We start from the raw sequence: 17,070 nt of genomic DNA, 5'->3' as shown, positions 1-17,070 counted from the left end.
ACATGCGTGAGGTTGATGCTTCAAGCTGAATATCAAGCTTCACATGCATAAGGTAGACGATGGGGCACGACATGCCTTAAGCTGTATATGGAATCTCAAGTGTAAAGTTGGATAAGAAACCTCACATGCTTGAGGTTAAGCATGAAGCCTCACACAACAGATAGGACGTTGAACATACTTTTTGTTAAGTATTGTAACCAACTCACCAGCTTCATTATAAATAACTGTGGCGTGCTAGTAATATCAGTGATTGTAATAATCAAAGACTTAAGTTAATAACAGCCTAAGGCTTGAAATATTTATAGAGAAAATACCTATAACGATAAACATTGTATCTGTGAAAGCATCGGGTGTTGGACAGGGGATCTAAAGTCTTTTTCTTACACACACACACACACACACACACACACACGTTTGTGTATGTGTGTGTGTGTGTGTGTGTGTGTGTGTATATATATATATATATATATATATATATATATATATATATATATATATATATATATATATATATATATATATATGTGTGTGTGTGTGTGTGTGTGTGTGTGTGTGTGTGTGTGTGTGTGTGTGATCGTTGATGTTCACAATGATAAGGACGAAGCTATTCATGTAGCGCACTCTGGCCATCTCATCTGAGTATGATTCATAGGAGACGGTGGCGAGATGGTGCAGCATCTTAATCCTATATGATGGGTGGAGGGTAGAGGGAGGGCCAGTGTGTTGAGCGGCTGTAAGAGGAACATGGGATGATCTTGCATACCCTCTCTGCACCTTTTGTAACTGCCGCTAGCGAGTGATGGTTGTGGAGGAAGACCAGGCGGAGGAGACATAGGTGAGTCTAGGATAATCAGTCATGTAGATATTCTTGAGTTCAGGCCAAGAGAGTGCCAAGTGTCTCGAGTCGACGAAGTCTGTGGAGACGATAGCTGGAGAATGTGATAATGGTGCTGACGTATTCCCTTTATCTTAGCTTAACATCCTCATTGACATAGAGAGGCATAGTGGACTGAACAACACAGACGCCATCTTGGACAGTAAAGGTTGAAGCAGCGGCTGAAGGTTGAGGCATCTATACCTAACCATGGTCTTGGCTTGGCTGGTGGTGACGTGGTGTAATGAATGGTATGTCCAGAATCTATAGGGCGCTAGGTGTGTCCTGGAGGACGATGTAGTCCGGATAGCTGTCAGCAAAGACAGACCGACGCTAGTGGTCGGGTCTTTGACATACTTCCATGTGGCCGGTGCATCTATCAGGGTACATCACCATCATCACAGGCGAGGATGGCATTATCCCTCACCATGGGGTCGACTGGGGTAACTTCGGCATGATTGAGGGGAAAATAGCACCACTCTCGCCATGCGTGTGGAAGACTTGCACTCTTCCTATTACTATGGTGCCATCACCATCACTATGAGATCGTGGCACCATTCCCATGACTATGGAGGCCTGTACACATCTCCTCATAATCATTGTTGACCATACCACCCTCATCATTATTGTGGTCGAATGCGTCAAACTCATTATGAATGTCATTCAACAGTGCTCAGGCACTCTCATCACAACACTGGGTTATAAATAGCAACCTGATCATGATACTCGTTGACAAATTCAGCGAGGATCATTGCCAAGCTGCTACTTGCAACCGTTACCAAGGCAGGTTCAATGTTGCAACCGTTACCAAGGCAGGTTCAATGTTGCAACCGTTACCAAGGCAGGTTCAATGTGACATTCACAGCACGTCCATAACACACTCGCTAAGACTCTGGCTCAATGTTGCATCTTGGCCATGATTCTGGTTGAATGTGGTACCCCTGCCGTTATTCTGGATGAATGTAAATAAATGAGATGAATAAGTAACGGTTAACTGAATCCAAGCAGCCATTCGTCTGAAATTATACGGATGAGAAATTATGGAAAATTGGGTGGTCATAACAGCAACTGGTTAATCAACCACAAAAGATCTTATAATCAAGGTGAGGCTGGATACTTACACGCTCTGGATAAGCAGATGAGTGTGGTATATCTACATGGTACAGGAAGTGTTATAGAGCAAAGTTTGTGGTATATACATCATACATTTAGTGGTGATTAGTTGAACATTAAGTGATGCAAATCTTAATATTGGTTGAATTACAGTAATACTGTGTCAATATGCATTATATGTTTAACGGTGAATAATAAGTGATGAAGATTTTCACATTCGTTGCGTTACAGTAATGTAGCTACATGCTTGCTTAAGCGTGCAGAATAAAGTAGTAAAACGTAGAAGGCAAATATATAATTCAGAGAGAATAACCTTGCCAAATGTCATTGTGACTAAGGAGCTGTAAATAATGTAAGTCGTGGACTCGAAGCGAAGAACTTAACTCTACTCGTAAACGTATCTATGGTACTGCTTTCAACCACTCTAATTGGCAGATCATTCCACATGTTAACAATCCTGGTGAAGATAAAGGACTTTGCCTCATTCGAGGTAAAATGTTTGCCTACGAGTTTATATCCATCATTACGGGTAAAATCAGACGAATCAAGTTTTAAGTAACTTGATAGGTCAGGATTATTAAAGATTTGTGATTTTGAATACTTGTGTTAGATCACCTCTTAACCCTTCTCTTCTTTAAGCTAAACAGATTCAAGTCGTTTCATCTGCTCTTGCAGAATTCGTTTGATCATTTCGGGAATCGTCTTAGTAGCGCGATGCTGTACTTTATCCATTCTGTCTATATATTCTTTTGAGACAAGGTGACCAAAACTGAACACAATATTCAAGATGAGGAAGAATCAAGGAACTGTAAAGAATAAGATTGATTTCCCTGGACTTGACTTTGAACGCCTTACCTATGAATTTAAGAATTTTATTTGCTCTTTTTGCTGCTTATTTGGTTTCACGTCACCAGAGATTATTACGCCCAAGTCTTTGACCTCATTTACCTTTTACAGTTCAACAGAACGCATACTGAAACTTGCCTTATCGTTTTCACTACCGATATGTACAACTTTGCACTTATCGACATCAAAATTCATATGCCGCCTTGAAACCATACCTCAGCTTGAAACTGTAGACGTTCAAGTTCATTTGTAGATTTATTTCTCAGCTTTCTATTATCAGAGAGTTTTGATATCTTGCAATACAGCCCATTATCAATGTCAGTAATATATATATGAGAAAGAAAACCGGCCCCATGACCGATCCTTGTGGCACTCCACTTGTTACGCCTAACCATTCTCAGACTTGATCATGAATCACAACTTTGCTTACGGCCAGCTAACTAATTTCCTATCCACTGAAGTAAAACATCAACAATGCAACGTGACTTAATTTTTGCTCGTAACCTTTGATACGGAACCTTTTCGAAAGCTTTTTGATAATCTGGGTTGATGACAGCAACTGCTTTACTTTCATCATACATGTTGATGACATCATAAAAGAAGTCAAGCAAATTTGTCAGATATGAGCGATTTTGTCGAGATTCACGCTGAAGATTGTTTGTTAAGAGGTGGTCCTTGAAATGGTTTACAATATCTCGAATTATGGCTTCTATAAGTTTTCTAAATACAGACGTTAAGCTGATTGGATGATGATTTCCGAGCAGTGACTTATTGCCTTTTTGTGAATATCAGTGTTACACTGAAAAGCTTCCATTCATCTGGAACTTTCCCCGTAGCAAGTGACTTATTGAAGAGGGCAGTCAAGGCTTAATTATCTCATTTTTCGCCTCTTTCATTGTGCTTGGATAAAACTTAACAGGGCCTGCCTGCCGTCATATTTATTTCTAGTCCATTTATAGCTGAAAGTATGTCTTCGGCTTTTACGTCAATTTCATGAACGTTCTCTCTTGTCAATGAAACCGGATTCGGGACATGGGTTGTGTCTTCCATCGTGAATACAGATGAAAAAAAGTCATATAATATTTTTGTCATGCCTTCGTTGTCTTGAAGCAAGTCACCTTTTTCCTTAATTAATGGACCCAATGACTGGGTAAGAACTTGTGGCTAACACAACTGCAAAACTTCTTAGGTTTCTTCTGGTATTTTCAAGATATATACGCTTCATGTTGACGTCTACTTCATCGTATAACTATCTATTCTCTGCGCAAATTTACATAACTTACTCTGTCATGTTGGCCACTGGATTCTCTGAGATTTTCATCACCTGCTTTCTTGGACAACAGGCATTCCTTTTTATTTCATCGTTCCACTAACCTTGGCTTCGTCTTAGAAATAGACCATCTACTACGCACTGTCACTTATGTTCATGGACTGTTTACGACATTCACAATAGGAGGTACAGAACAATTCTTGTACCGGTCTATACGAGCACTGGTCGCTACAAGGTGACTGTGGTGACGGACGTCGGTCAGTGGAGGCTGGACGGGAGGGGCTCCCGGTGACGGCGGTTGCACGGTGAGGGCCGAGCTGGCGCTGGCATCTGTCAGTGTCGTGGTGTGTACAACAGGTGATCACTCCACCGACCTTCGAAGAGATTTTCACTGAGTCGTTGGTTCACTGCTTCACAAGTGAGAGGGTCGGAGTGTATGTCAGTGTATTGTGTTTACACCACAGTGACCACAGCACCGTCATACGGCTCTCGTGTGGCTCTTACCGACTCACTTATTCACTAGTTCACAATTAAATTCAGCTGGGGCACGAGGAGGGGATAGTTCATGTGGACATTTGACCACTGGCGGCTCCAGAGTACCACTGACCTACAACCGACCCCCTCCAAAAGGGTGACACCCCGTCATGATCCTGGGTGAATGTGGCGTCCTACACCTTTACTGTGGCTAATTGTAAAATCATCCTCGTACCTGTGGTTTACTTCAAGACCCTCATCATGACTACCCCCGACTCTGATGATTTTGATACTGTTGTTGGTGGGCTACAGCAGCCCCACCATGATGATGGTGGGCTACAGTAGCCCCACCATGATGATGGTGGGCTACAGCAGCCCCACCATGATGATGGTGGGCTACAGCAGCCCCACCATGATGGTGGTGGACTACAGCAGCCCCACCATGATGATGGTGGGGCTACAGCAGCCCCACCATGGATGATGGTGGGCCTACAGCAGCCCCACCATGATGATGTGGGCTACAGCAGCCCCACATGATGATGGTGGGCTACAGCAGGCCCCATCATGATGTTGGGTGGGGCTACAGGCAGCCCCACCATGATGATGGTGGCTACAGCAGCACCCCACCATGATGGTGGTGGACTACAGCAGCCCCACCATGATGATGGTGGGCGTACAGCAGCCCCATCATGATGTTGGTGGGCTACAGCAGCCCCACCATGATGATGGTGGGCTACAGCAGCCCCACCATGATGGTGGTGGACTACAGCAGCCCACCATGATGATGATGGGGCTACAGCAGCCCCACCATGATGATGGTGGGCTACAGCAGCCCCACCATGATGATGGTGGGCTACAGCAGCCCCACCATGATGGTGGTGGACTACAGCAGCCCCACCATGATGATGGTGGGCTACAGCAGCCCCACCATGATGATGGTGGGCTACAGCAGCCCCACCATGATGATGGTGGGCTACAGCAGCCCCACCATGATGATGGTGGGCTACAGCAGCCCCATCATGATGTTGGTGGGCTACAGCAGCCCCACCATGATGATGGTGGGCTACAGCAGCCCCACCATGATGGTGGTGGACTACAGCAGCCCCACCATGATGATGGTGGGCTACAGCAGCCCCATCATGATGTTGGTGGGCTACAGCAGCCCCACCATGATGATGGTGGGCTACAGCAGCCCCACCATGATGGTGGTGGACTACAGCAGCCCCACCATGATGATGATGGGCTACAGCAGCCCCACCATGATGATGGTGGGCTACAGCAGCCCCACCATGATGGTGGTGGACTACAGCAGCCCCACCATGATGATGGTGGGCTACAGCAGCCCCACCATGATGGTGGTGGACTACAGCAGCCCCACCATGATGATGGTGGGCTACAGCAGCCCCACCATGATGATGGTGGGCTACAGCAGCCCCACCATGATGATGGTGGGCTACAGCAGCCCCACCATGATGATGGTGGACTACAGCAGCCCCACCATGATGATGGTGGACTGCAGTAGCCCCACCATGGTGGTGGTGGACTGCAGTAGCCCCATCATGATGGTGGTGGACTACAGTAGCCCCATCATGATGGTGGTGGACTAAAGTAACCCCATTATGATGGTGGACTACAGCAGCCCCACCATGATGATAGTGGGCTACAGCAGCCCCACCATGATGGTGGTGGATTACAGTAACCCCACCATGATGATGGTGGGCTACAGCAGCCCCACCATGATGATGGTGGACTACAGTAGCCCCACCATGATGGTGGTGGATTACAGTAGCCCCACCATGATGGTGGTGGATTACAGTAGCCCCACCGTGATGGTGGCGGACTACAGTAGCCCCACCATGATGGTGGTGGATTACAGTAGCCCCACCGTGATGGTGGTGGACTACAGTAGCCCCACCATGATGGTGGTGGATTACAGTAGCCCCATTATGATGGTGGACTACGGTAGCCTCAACATGATAGTGGTGGACTGCACTAACCCCACCATGATGGTGGTGGACTGCAGTAGCCCCATTATGATGGTGGTGGACTGCAGTAGCCCCACCATGATGATGGTGGACTGCAGTACCCTCACCATGATGATGGTGGACTACGGTAACCCCATCATGATGGTGGTGGACTACAATAGCCTCACCATGATGATGGTGGAATACAATAGCCTAACCATGATGGTGGTGGACTACAGTAGCCCCATTATGATGGTGGACTTCGGTAGACCTACCATGATGATGGTGGACTACAGTAGCCCCACCATGATGGTGGTGGACTACAGTAGCCCCACCATGATGATGGTGGACTGCAGTAGCCCTACCATGATGGTGGTGGACTACAGTAGCCCCACCATGATGGTGGTGGACTACAGTAGCCCCACCATGATGGTGGTGGACTGCAGTAGCCCTACCATGATGGTGGTGGACTACAGTAGCCCCACCATGATGATGGTGGACTACAGTAGCCCCACCATGATGGTGGTGGACTGCAGTAGCCCTACCATGATGGTGGTGGACTGCAGTAGCCCTACCATGATGGTGGTGGACTACAGTAGCCCCATTATGATGGTGGACTTCGGTAGCCCCACCATGATGATGGTGGACTACAGTAGCCCCACCATGATGATGGTGGACTGCAGTAGCCCCACCATGATGGTGGTGGACTACAGCAGCCCCACCATGATGATGGTGGACTACAGTAGCCCCACCATGATGATGGTGGACTGCGGTAGCCCCACCATGATGGTGGTGGACTACAGTAGCCCCACCATGATGGTGGTGGACTTCGGTAGCCCCACCATGATGATGGTGGACTACAGTAGCCCCACCATGATGATGGTGGACTACAGTAGCCCCACCATGATGATGGTGGACTTCGGTAGCCCCACCATGATGATGGTGGACTACAGTAGCCCCACCATGATGATGGTGGACTGCAGTAGCCCCACCATGATGATGGTGGACTACAGTAGCCCCACCATGATGGTGGTGGACTACAGTAGCCCCACCATGATGATGGTGGACTACAGTAGCCCCACCATGATGATGGTGGACTGCAGTAGCCCCACCATGATGATGGTGGACTACAGTAGCCCCACCATGATGGTGGTGGACTACAGTAGCCCCACCATGATGATGGTGGACTACAGTAGCCCCACCATGATGATGGTGGACTACAGTAGCCCCATCATGATGGTGGTGGACTACAGTAGCCCCACCATGATGATGGTGGACTACAGTAGCCCCAACATGATGGTGGTGGGCTACAGTAGCCCCACCATGATGATGGTGGACTACAGTAGCCCCACCATGATGATGGTGGACTACAGTAGCACCACCATGATGGTGGTGGACTACAGTAGCCCCACCATGATGATGGTGGACTACAGTAGCCCCAACATGATGGTGGTGGGCTACAGTAGCCCCACCATGATGGTGGTGGACTACAGTAGCCCCACCATGATGATGGTGGGCTACAGTAGCCCCACCATGATGATGGTGGACTACAGTAGCCCCACCATGATGGTGGTGGACTACAGTAGCCCCACCATGATGATGGTGGGCTACAGTAGCCCCACCATGATGATGGTGGACTACAGTAGCCCCAACATGATGGTGGTGGACTACAGTAGCCCCACCATGATGGTGGTGGACTACAGTAGCCCCACCATGATGATGGTGGGCTACAGTAGCCCCACCATGATGATGGTGGACTACGGTAGTTCTGTCCGGTTCACTGACCTGAGATCTGTCTCTCAGACATTGTGTCCAAAAATAGAATATTCTTGAAATAGATTTTCGTTAAAAATTCTTGAAATAGATTTTCAATAATGGGCGACGACAGAGACGTATTAGAAAATATACACGCCTTCAGCACGACACCGCAGTCCACTGTAAGACCCTTGGGTAAGACAGCGTCCTTTGTCCTGCCCTGAAAGAGTCAGGTCAGTCTCCTACTACAGGACCTTACCGCAATGCTTGTGTTAAACTCAACTTTAAACTGCTTTCCTGCGCCGGGAACCCTTTCTCTGGAGCTCCCGCAGCATTCAGTAATCCAGCCACGTCCACAGGACGAGACCACTGGTCATGCAGTGTGGTGACGTTGTGTCTATGTCTCTCTGAGGTGAGGTCTGGACAACAGAGGCGTCAGAGTTCATTGTCTTTAGTATGAAAGTTGCGTCTTGCGCATGACTGGTCTTGTGGTACGTTGAATCGATGTTATGATGATGAAGAGACGACTGTTGCCCAGAGCACGGACGAGAAAGCGTAAATCGTATATGTCTGGGGAATGAAGTTTCAGATGGATGTAAGTTTGATGAGGTGGTTAAACTGGGTTGGGAGGGCGAATATTGAATGGTTCTCGGATCATTTTGCTCTGTTTATGTTTTGACATATGTATGTAGCTGGGCCTGCTGAGGGAGGAGGGACGTGTGAGCATAGGTTGTCGCAACGTAAGACTGAGAGGAGATTTTCGTTTCCACCTGCGGGTTGATGGTTAGTTTATGGTGTCGTTAGTTATGGTGTAGTCTGGATGGGATGGTTCTAGTGCCGCGGTATACAAAGAAGTGTCATACATGATGAGATGGGGCTGTATTTGAAGAATCTCTTTCCCGTTGTGCCTGTGACGAGTGCTTGCGGTTGGTAGGCAGCCACACAGTGGTCTGAGTGGTCTGTTTCGTGTGGTTTTCCAGCTTTGTTATATTCACTTTCGACAAGGTGGTTAACCAGGGAGGTGGTGAGACGTGGTTTAATATGGAGCGGGGGAATCTATTACAATTTTTCCTCATTGTCCAAATTTAGTACCAGTAAGTATTCTGATGGCGTTCGTCAGTTGGTTTTGTGTTGGTGTTCGTGGCGTGGAGAATGAATGTCATTGTGTCGCATGTAATGCCCAAAATAGTTGCAGTTTGGGTGAGTGGGAGTGATTGTCCATTCCAGGTAAAGGGAGGGTGCATGGATTAAAGTCGGTCTGGGATTAAAAGGGTGACTGAAGAATTCTGCGGAGATGAAGACATTCTGGTCGGGGTGACGAAGTGTTGTGGTCGTGTGATGCAGTGTTGCATATGTGTTGATGTGTGTGCAGCGTCATTACGAGTGCAGCAAAAATCCATGAAACAGACAAGCAACACATCACAGAAACAGACAAGCAACACATCACAGAAACAGACAAGCAACACATCACCTTAAGAGACAAGCAACATATTACAGAAACGGAGAAGCAGCACATCACAGAGAGAATGATAACGATGAGAAAATAAAAAGTATATTAATCTAATCACACTAATGATTAAGAAAAGATAAAAAGAACTGACTGTATTAATTCAATTTCACTAATATCTGGGTAAAGATGAAAAAACTGATGCAATTTACATTATGTTACCGTGCGTGTTTAAGCGGCGCATATTAACAAACACTATATATATATATATATATATATATATATATATATATATATATATATATATATATATATATATATATAGTATGTGTGTGTGTGTGTGTGTGTGTGTGTGTGTGTGTTGTTGGATGGGCGCTGGAAATTTCTAGTTAGCGTCGGCTGGCCGGCTAAACCACGAGCTCCTTTAATGGAAATTTCTGGACCCGTTCCTGAACACGTGACGTCACCATCACAAACAGTTGGACGACACAGTAGATTTGAAAAAAGAAAAAAAAAAAACCTTCCGGAGGAGACCAAATCTTGGCACTTTGCGATACTGTACAGTGCGAACAGATAAGAAAAAGGTTCATTAATGAGTGTTCAGTTACGTGCAGACTGGTGTCATGGTTTGAGAAAGTTAACGACCACATAAGTTCCATATGAGTCATTAATATGCGCAATTATACTTACAACTGTAATGCTCTTTCTACGTTATAATACCAGAGGGGAAACCCACACATGGGAACTTTCCAAACGATACGTGACTATGAAGTCATACTTTATACTGAAGGTAAAGTTTATACTGAAGAGACAGTGTATACTGAAGATATAGTTATACTGAAGGGACACTTTATACTGAAGGGTCAGTTTATATTGAGGGGACATTTCAAACTGAAGAGAGAGTTATACTGAAGGGTCAGTTTATAATGAAGGGAAAAGTTATACTGAAGGGTCAGTTTACAATGAAGGGACAGCTTATACTGAAAGGGACAGTTCTATACTGAAGGGACACTTCAAACTGAAGGGGAAGGACAGTTTATACTGAGTGAAAACATATAGCTCTCTGTACTGTACACTTGTTCTTTCAATTCATGGTTTTCCTTTTCCTTCATCCCCTTGGCGTTGATACCAGCCTAATAACCTTCTCCTTTCCCATCCCTTTCCCATCATCTGCCCTCTCCCGCCCACCCTCCCTCGTATATTGATCCCAGCACCATGAGAGGTGGTGTGGGCTGGGGGAGAGAGAGAGAGAGAGAGAGAGAGAGAGAGAGAGAGAGAGAGAGAGAGAGAGAGAGAGAGAGAGAGAGAGAGAGAGAGAGAGGAGGGGAGGGGAGGGGGAGGGGAGGAATGGGAGGGGAGGCTAGTGGAAGAGGACAGTGCCGTCACGGGTCTATTTTGAGATCCAGGCAGGGTAATGACATTGTCCCCCCCCCCCCGCCCGCCACCACCACGACCGGCAGGACGGGACCAGGGACGGTCAGGCTGCGGGAATGGACGGGCGCTGATAAGGTTAGAGTGAGAGGATAGACGGAATGCTGACAGGGCCAAGTTCTGGGGGATGGATGGGCGCTGATGGGGCCAGGGTCCAGGGATAGACGAGGCGTTGATGGGGGCCAGGAATGGGGATGGACGGGGCGTTGATGGGGGCCAGGCAGGGGAGTTAGTCGAGATGATGAGAGGGGAAAACTAGATGGATGGATAGGCTGATGATGGGGCCAGGCTGAGGGGGGGGGGGTAGACGAGACGATGATGGGGACAGAATGGAGAGGTGGATCGGACTACGATGAGACCAGACTGGGGATGGACGAGGTGATGATGGGCCAAGGATGGTGAGGTGGATTGAAAGATGATGGGGCCAGGCAGGGACGGTAGACGGTAAGATGATGGGGCCAAGCAGGGACGACAGACGGGAAGATGATGGGGCCAGGCCAGGGGATGAAGAGAACGATGATGGGGCCAAGCCGGGGTGGTGGGTGGAACAATGATGGGGCTAGGACAGGGAGGTGAACGAGATGACGATGATGCCAGGCTGGTGAATGGATGGGGAAAATAATGGGGCCAGGCTGGGGGGGAAAGGACGGGTCGATGACGGGGCAAGGATGGTAGATGGAGAGGATGATGATGGGGCAATGACGGGGTCGGGATGGGGCGATGAGCGAGACGATGATGGGGCCTTATTGAGGGATAGGTGGAATGATGATGGCGCCAGGCAGAGAGATGGAAGGGGCGATTATCATGCTAGGCTGAAGAGATGAAGGGGACGACTATGGGGCCAGGATGGACGGGACGATCATACGGCCATGTTGGAGGGATGGACGGGACGACAATGTGGCCAGGCTAGGACACACACACACACGGGACGAAGAGGGGAGAAGGCTGGGGAGATGAAAGGGACGACCACGAAGGCTCGCTGGGGGATCAGGCTGTTGAGATGGACGGGGCGACGATGGGGCCAGGCTGGAGGATGGGCGGTATGATAATGGGCCAGGCTGGGGAATGGGCGGTATGATAATGGGCCAGGCTGGGGGATGGACGGTATAGTGATGGGCCAAGCTGGAGGATGGGCGGTATAATGATGGGCAAGGCTCGGGGATGGACTGTATAATGATGGGCCAGGCTGGGGGATGGACGGTATAATGATGGGCCAGGCTGGGGGATGGACGGTATAATGATGGGCCAGGCTGGAGGATGGACGGTATAATGATGGGCCAAGCTGGAGGATGGGCGGTATAATGATGGGCCAAGCTGGAGGATGGACGGTATAATGATGGGCCAAGCTGGAGGATGGACGGTATAATGATGGGCAAGGCTCGGGGATGGATGGTATAATGATGGGCCAGGCTGGGGGATGGACGGTATAATGATGGGCAAGGCTCGGGGATGGACGGTATAATGATGGGCCAAGCTGGAGGATGGACGGTAAGATGATGGGCCAAGCTGGGGATGGACGGTATAATGATGGGCAAGGCTGGGGGATGGACGGTATAATGATGGGCCAAGCTGGGGATGGACGGTATAATGATGGGCCAAGCTGGAGGATGGGCGGTAAGATGATGGGCCAAGCTGGGGGATGGACTAGACTCTGTGAGGCCAGGCTAAAGGCCTGTCTACACGAGCGGGCCTGATCGGCGAGGTTTGCCCGTTAACGGGCCAATTCTGGCGGGCCTGCCCGTGAATGTTGTCCACACGACCGAAGTGATGAACAGCCGGGCCTGCCCGACGATGTTGCCAGTAGCGGGAGGAGTGCGGGTACGAGAACCATGGTGCCTAGCAAGCATTGTCAAGAAAAAGATTTTGTGCTCCATGATAATAGCTTTGTGTCTCAAGAAGAAAAAGAGGAAAAGGATAGGGTGTAAAGATTGGTTAAAGAAAAGAGTATGTTTGGAAGCACTGCAACAATACTTCATGAACTACAAAGTAGTGAGGAACACGACTTCAGAAATTACCTGAGGATGAGTGTAAGTACTTTTTACATCTTGTTATCAAAGGTGGAGCCATACATAGTGAAGAAAGACAGTTATGAGAAACAGCATTACAGCAGCAGCTCGTCTGGAAGCAACTCTGCGATTTTGAGCAAGTGGGTCTACTTATTCAGCTTCACATTCCATAAACATGGATTCTTACGATAAAGGTCAATCAAAGTACTAGTAAGTGCTTTAGACCAAAAAATTGTTGGTGGCCATCGTTAAATGTTCACTGTGCTACTATGCCGTGGGATGAAGGCCCGCTGTGGGTTCACGATATTATCTTGCGTCTGCCAGGGTAGAAACTCCAGCTACCGGGCACCAGCTCAGTGATTTCCCTGGGCGGGCTTTCGGGCAATTTGATCGTTTGCCCGTCAAATATGCCCGTTCACGGGCAAGCCCGCCGATCAGGCCCGCTCGTGTAGACAGGCCTTAAGGGCATGAGGAGATGAAAGGATCTATGATGTGGCAAAGCTGGGGTGACAGACTGGGCGATGATAGAGCCAGATTAGGCAGATGGATGGGCCATGATAAGGCTAGGCTGGGGTTCAGAGGGATGAAACCGAGCGATGATAACGCCAGGCTGGGGGATAGGCAGGACGAAGATAGAGACAGGCTGGAGGGATGGACACGGCGATGATAGGGACAGGCTGGGTGGGGGGAGAAGATGGGGTAATAATGAAGGGCAGGCTGAGTTACTGAGGTACATAGACCCAATGGCCAGGCGACCTGGTCTGGTCCTAACAACACTGGAAAAGATGCAGTCCTCTTTAAAGCAGTAGGAGAAAAAGGATGGCAAAATTAAGGCTCCCTCTTCTCTGTCTGTCTGTCTGTCTCTCTCTCTCTCTCTCTCTCTCTCTCTCTCTCTCTCTCTCTCTCTCTCTCTCTCTCTCGGCAAAAAATACCTTGCAAGACTGACATACCTGAAGGAAATGTTTCTAGGACAATCAGAAGCTAGAATGAACGTGAATATGTCATGCATCACACCACCAAAGACATGCATCCCTTAAATTTGAGCTATGAAGATAATACTATGGATAAACTTTGTACTCCAGCCTCTTGGCTTACCAAGACCACACTACACATGATATGGAAGGATTATACAATAATTCCTTCTTTCCTCAAAGTAACAATGATACGTTACCACAACATGGCCAAGTGAGATCAGTCGTGATAAAGATAGCATAATAAAACACTACGTTCTGTTGATCGGTTAAAAGAATTACTCGGCACCGGAGAGTGACAGGTGATTGTCAAACCTAATTTGGGACATATTAACACTGTTGCTCTTAAAAACATGTTCTGGGAGCTCATTTCACACAGTCAATAATTTCACTGGTAAATGATCATTTAGTACAATCCAGATTAAGTAGGTGACCTCTCATTTAAGTATACTTTCTCTCGTTGGCAGCACTGACGCGACCGTAAAGAAACTTTCTACATCGACATTGTTGAATCTTTAAGTAATTCAAAACACTCTGTCACCTTGCTCAAAGCCGCCTATTCTTAAAGAAAACAAATTCAATTCTCGCAGCCTGTGTTCGCACGGTTTGTAACATAAGGAGGGAATCAGTTCAGTTGCTCTCTGCTGTACTTTAGAAATATCCTTACTTAAATGGGAGGGCCCAGAACTGCACTGCATATTCGTGTAGGCTCTAACTAAACTTAAGTATAGTGGCAATACCACAACTTCTTTTATATGTAAAAGTTGTTTTAATACATCTCAATATCCAGTTTGCTTTCTTGGCAGCTTCTTCACAATGCTGGGAAATTTGAAGTTGTTAGATATAGCACATAAGGGCTGTCCTTTACCTTTTATGACCCATCAGTCATTTATCTTGTGACTCATCAGTTCATAATCGAAATTCTTGTTGAGGTTTCCTATTTGCAGCGGCTGACATCTATTGCCGTAAAAGGCATTTGCCATTTACTAAACCATGCATCAATCTTACCTAGATCCTATTATAATCCGAGTCTATCTTCTTCAGTTAACATGATACTGCAGATCTCTTTGTCACCTGCAAATCTGTACAAGGTGTTATTCAGCCTCACAATCTGTACAAGGTGTTATTCAGCCTCACAATCTGCACAAGGTGTTATTCAGCCTCACAATCTGTACAAAGTGTTATTCAGCCTCACAATCTGTACAAGGTGTTATTCAGCCTCACAATCTGTACAAGGTGTTATTCAGCCTCACAATCTGTACAAGGTGTTATTCAGCCTCACAATCTGTACAAGGTGTTATTCAGCCTCACAATCTGTACAAAGTGTTATTCAGCCTCACAATCTGTACAAGGTGTTATTCAGCCTCACAATCTGTACAAGGTGTTATTCAGCCTCACAATCTGTACAAGGTGTTATTCAGCCTCACAATCTGTACAAGGTGTTATTCAGCCTCACAATCTGTACAAGGTGTTATTCAGCCTCACAATCTGTACAAGGTGTTATTCAGCCTCACAATCTGTACAAGGTGTTATTCAGCCTCACAATCTGTACAAGGTGTTATTCAGCCTCACAATCTGTACAAGGTGTTATTCAGCCTCACAATCTGTACAAGGTGTTATTCAGCCTCACAATCTGTACAAGGTGTTATTCAGCCTCACAATCTGTACAAAGTGTTATTCAGCCTCACAATCTGTACAAGGTGTTATTCAGCCTCACAATCTGTACAAGGTGTTATTCAGCCTCACAATCTGCACAAGGTGTTATTCAGCCTCACAATCTGCACAAGGTGTTATTCAGCCTCACAATCTGTACAAGGTGTTATTCAGCCTCACAATCTGTACAAGGTGTTATTCAGCCTCACAATCTGCACAAGGTGTTATTCAGCCTCACAATCTGTACAAGGTGTTATTCAGCCTCACAATCTGTACAAGGTGTTATTCAGCCTCACAATCTGCACAAGGTGTTATTCAGCCTCACAATCTGTACAAGGTGTTATTCAGCCTCACAATCTGCACAAGGTGTTATTCAGCCTCACAATCTGCACAAGGTGTTATTCAGCCTCACAATCTGCACAAGGTGTTATTCAGCCTCACAATCTGCACAAGGTGTTATTCAGCCTCACACTTATGTCATTCCTATAAGCGGATGGAAAGTATGAAGCCCAGGACGGACCCCTGGAGGACACCACTGCTAACGGGTGATGACGGTAATGGTTCATCATTTCTTACTGCTTGTTGCTTCCTCTTACGTAACCAGGCTTCTCTCCAGTCTCCTACACAACCAGTAATCCCCGCGGCGCTGATTTTAAGCATCAATTTATAGCGAGGAACTTTCTTGAATGCTTTCTGGAAGTCCGGAGATATAGTCGTGTCATCGGTGTTGAGTAATCTATGACAAAATTCAGGGAAGTTTGTAAAGCTTGATCTGTGCTTGCTAAACCCATGTTGTGTGTATTACTGACCAGGCTGCCTTGGTCAAGGTAACATACGAGTTTACCTCTAATGATCGATTCCGGAAATTTATATGTAGTTGAGGTGAGCGTAATAAGACGGAAACTCCCAGACATTTCATGGCTTCCTTATTTTGAATATAGGATTAACCTCTTCCAGTCTCCAGTCCTGTCAGACTATTCCATCCAGGGGGATGGGGGAATGGGGATAAACGGGGAAATGGTACGGCCAGGATGGGGGATAAACCGGGTGATGGTAGGACCAGGCTGGGGATAGACGGGGTGATGGTAGGACCAGGATGGGGATAGACGGGGTGATGGAAGGACCAGGCTGAGGGATAGACGGGGTGATGGAAGGACCAGGCTGGGGGGGTGGACGGGGTGATGGTAAGGCCAGGCTGGGAGATGGAAAGTCCACTTCTCATAGCTTCTCGCACCCTTCCTCCCACACCATATATTCACAAGAACT

The 17,070-nt window shown here is 47.3% G+C and overlaps 2 protein-coding genes across 3 annotated transcripts in view; one reads left to right on the top strand and one right to left on the bottom strand.

Annotated features, from left to right (window-relative positions):
- Positions 1 to 17,070, top strand: part of LOC139753949 (uncharacterized) — a 171,470-nt gene that overhangs the window by 104,189 nt on the left and 50,211 nt on the right. The window lies entirely within an intron of this gene.
- LOC139752975 (CDK5 regulatory subunit-associated protein 3-like) overlaps positions 1 to 17,070 on the bottom strand; it is a 75,241-nt gene that overhangs the window by 10,994 nt on the left and 47,177 nt on the right. Inside the window, 2 exon segments of the mRNA XM_071669144.1 lie at positions 8,556 to 8,715; positions 16,401 to 16,540. Of these exon segments, the coding sequence (XP_071525245.1) occupies positions 8,556 to 8,715; positions 16,401 to 16,540 (300 nt within the window).

The sequence above is a fragment of the Panulirus ornatus genome, chromosome 1, assembly GCF_036320965.1.
Source record: "Panulirus ornatus isolate Po-2019 chromosome 1, ASM3632096v1, whole genome shotgun sequence".
In the NCBI taxonomy this organism is placed as follows: domain Eukaryota; kingdom Metazoa; phylum Arthropoda; class Malacostraca; order Decapoda; family Palinuridae; genus Panulirus; species Panulirus ornatus.
This window is presented reverse-complemented; position numbering and strand designations above follow the sequence as displayed.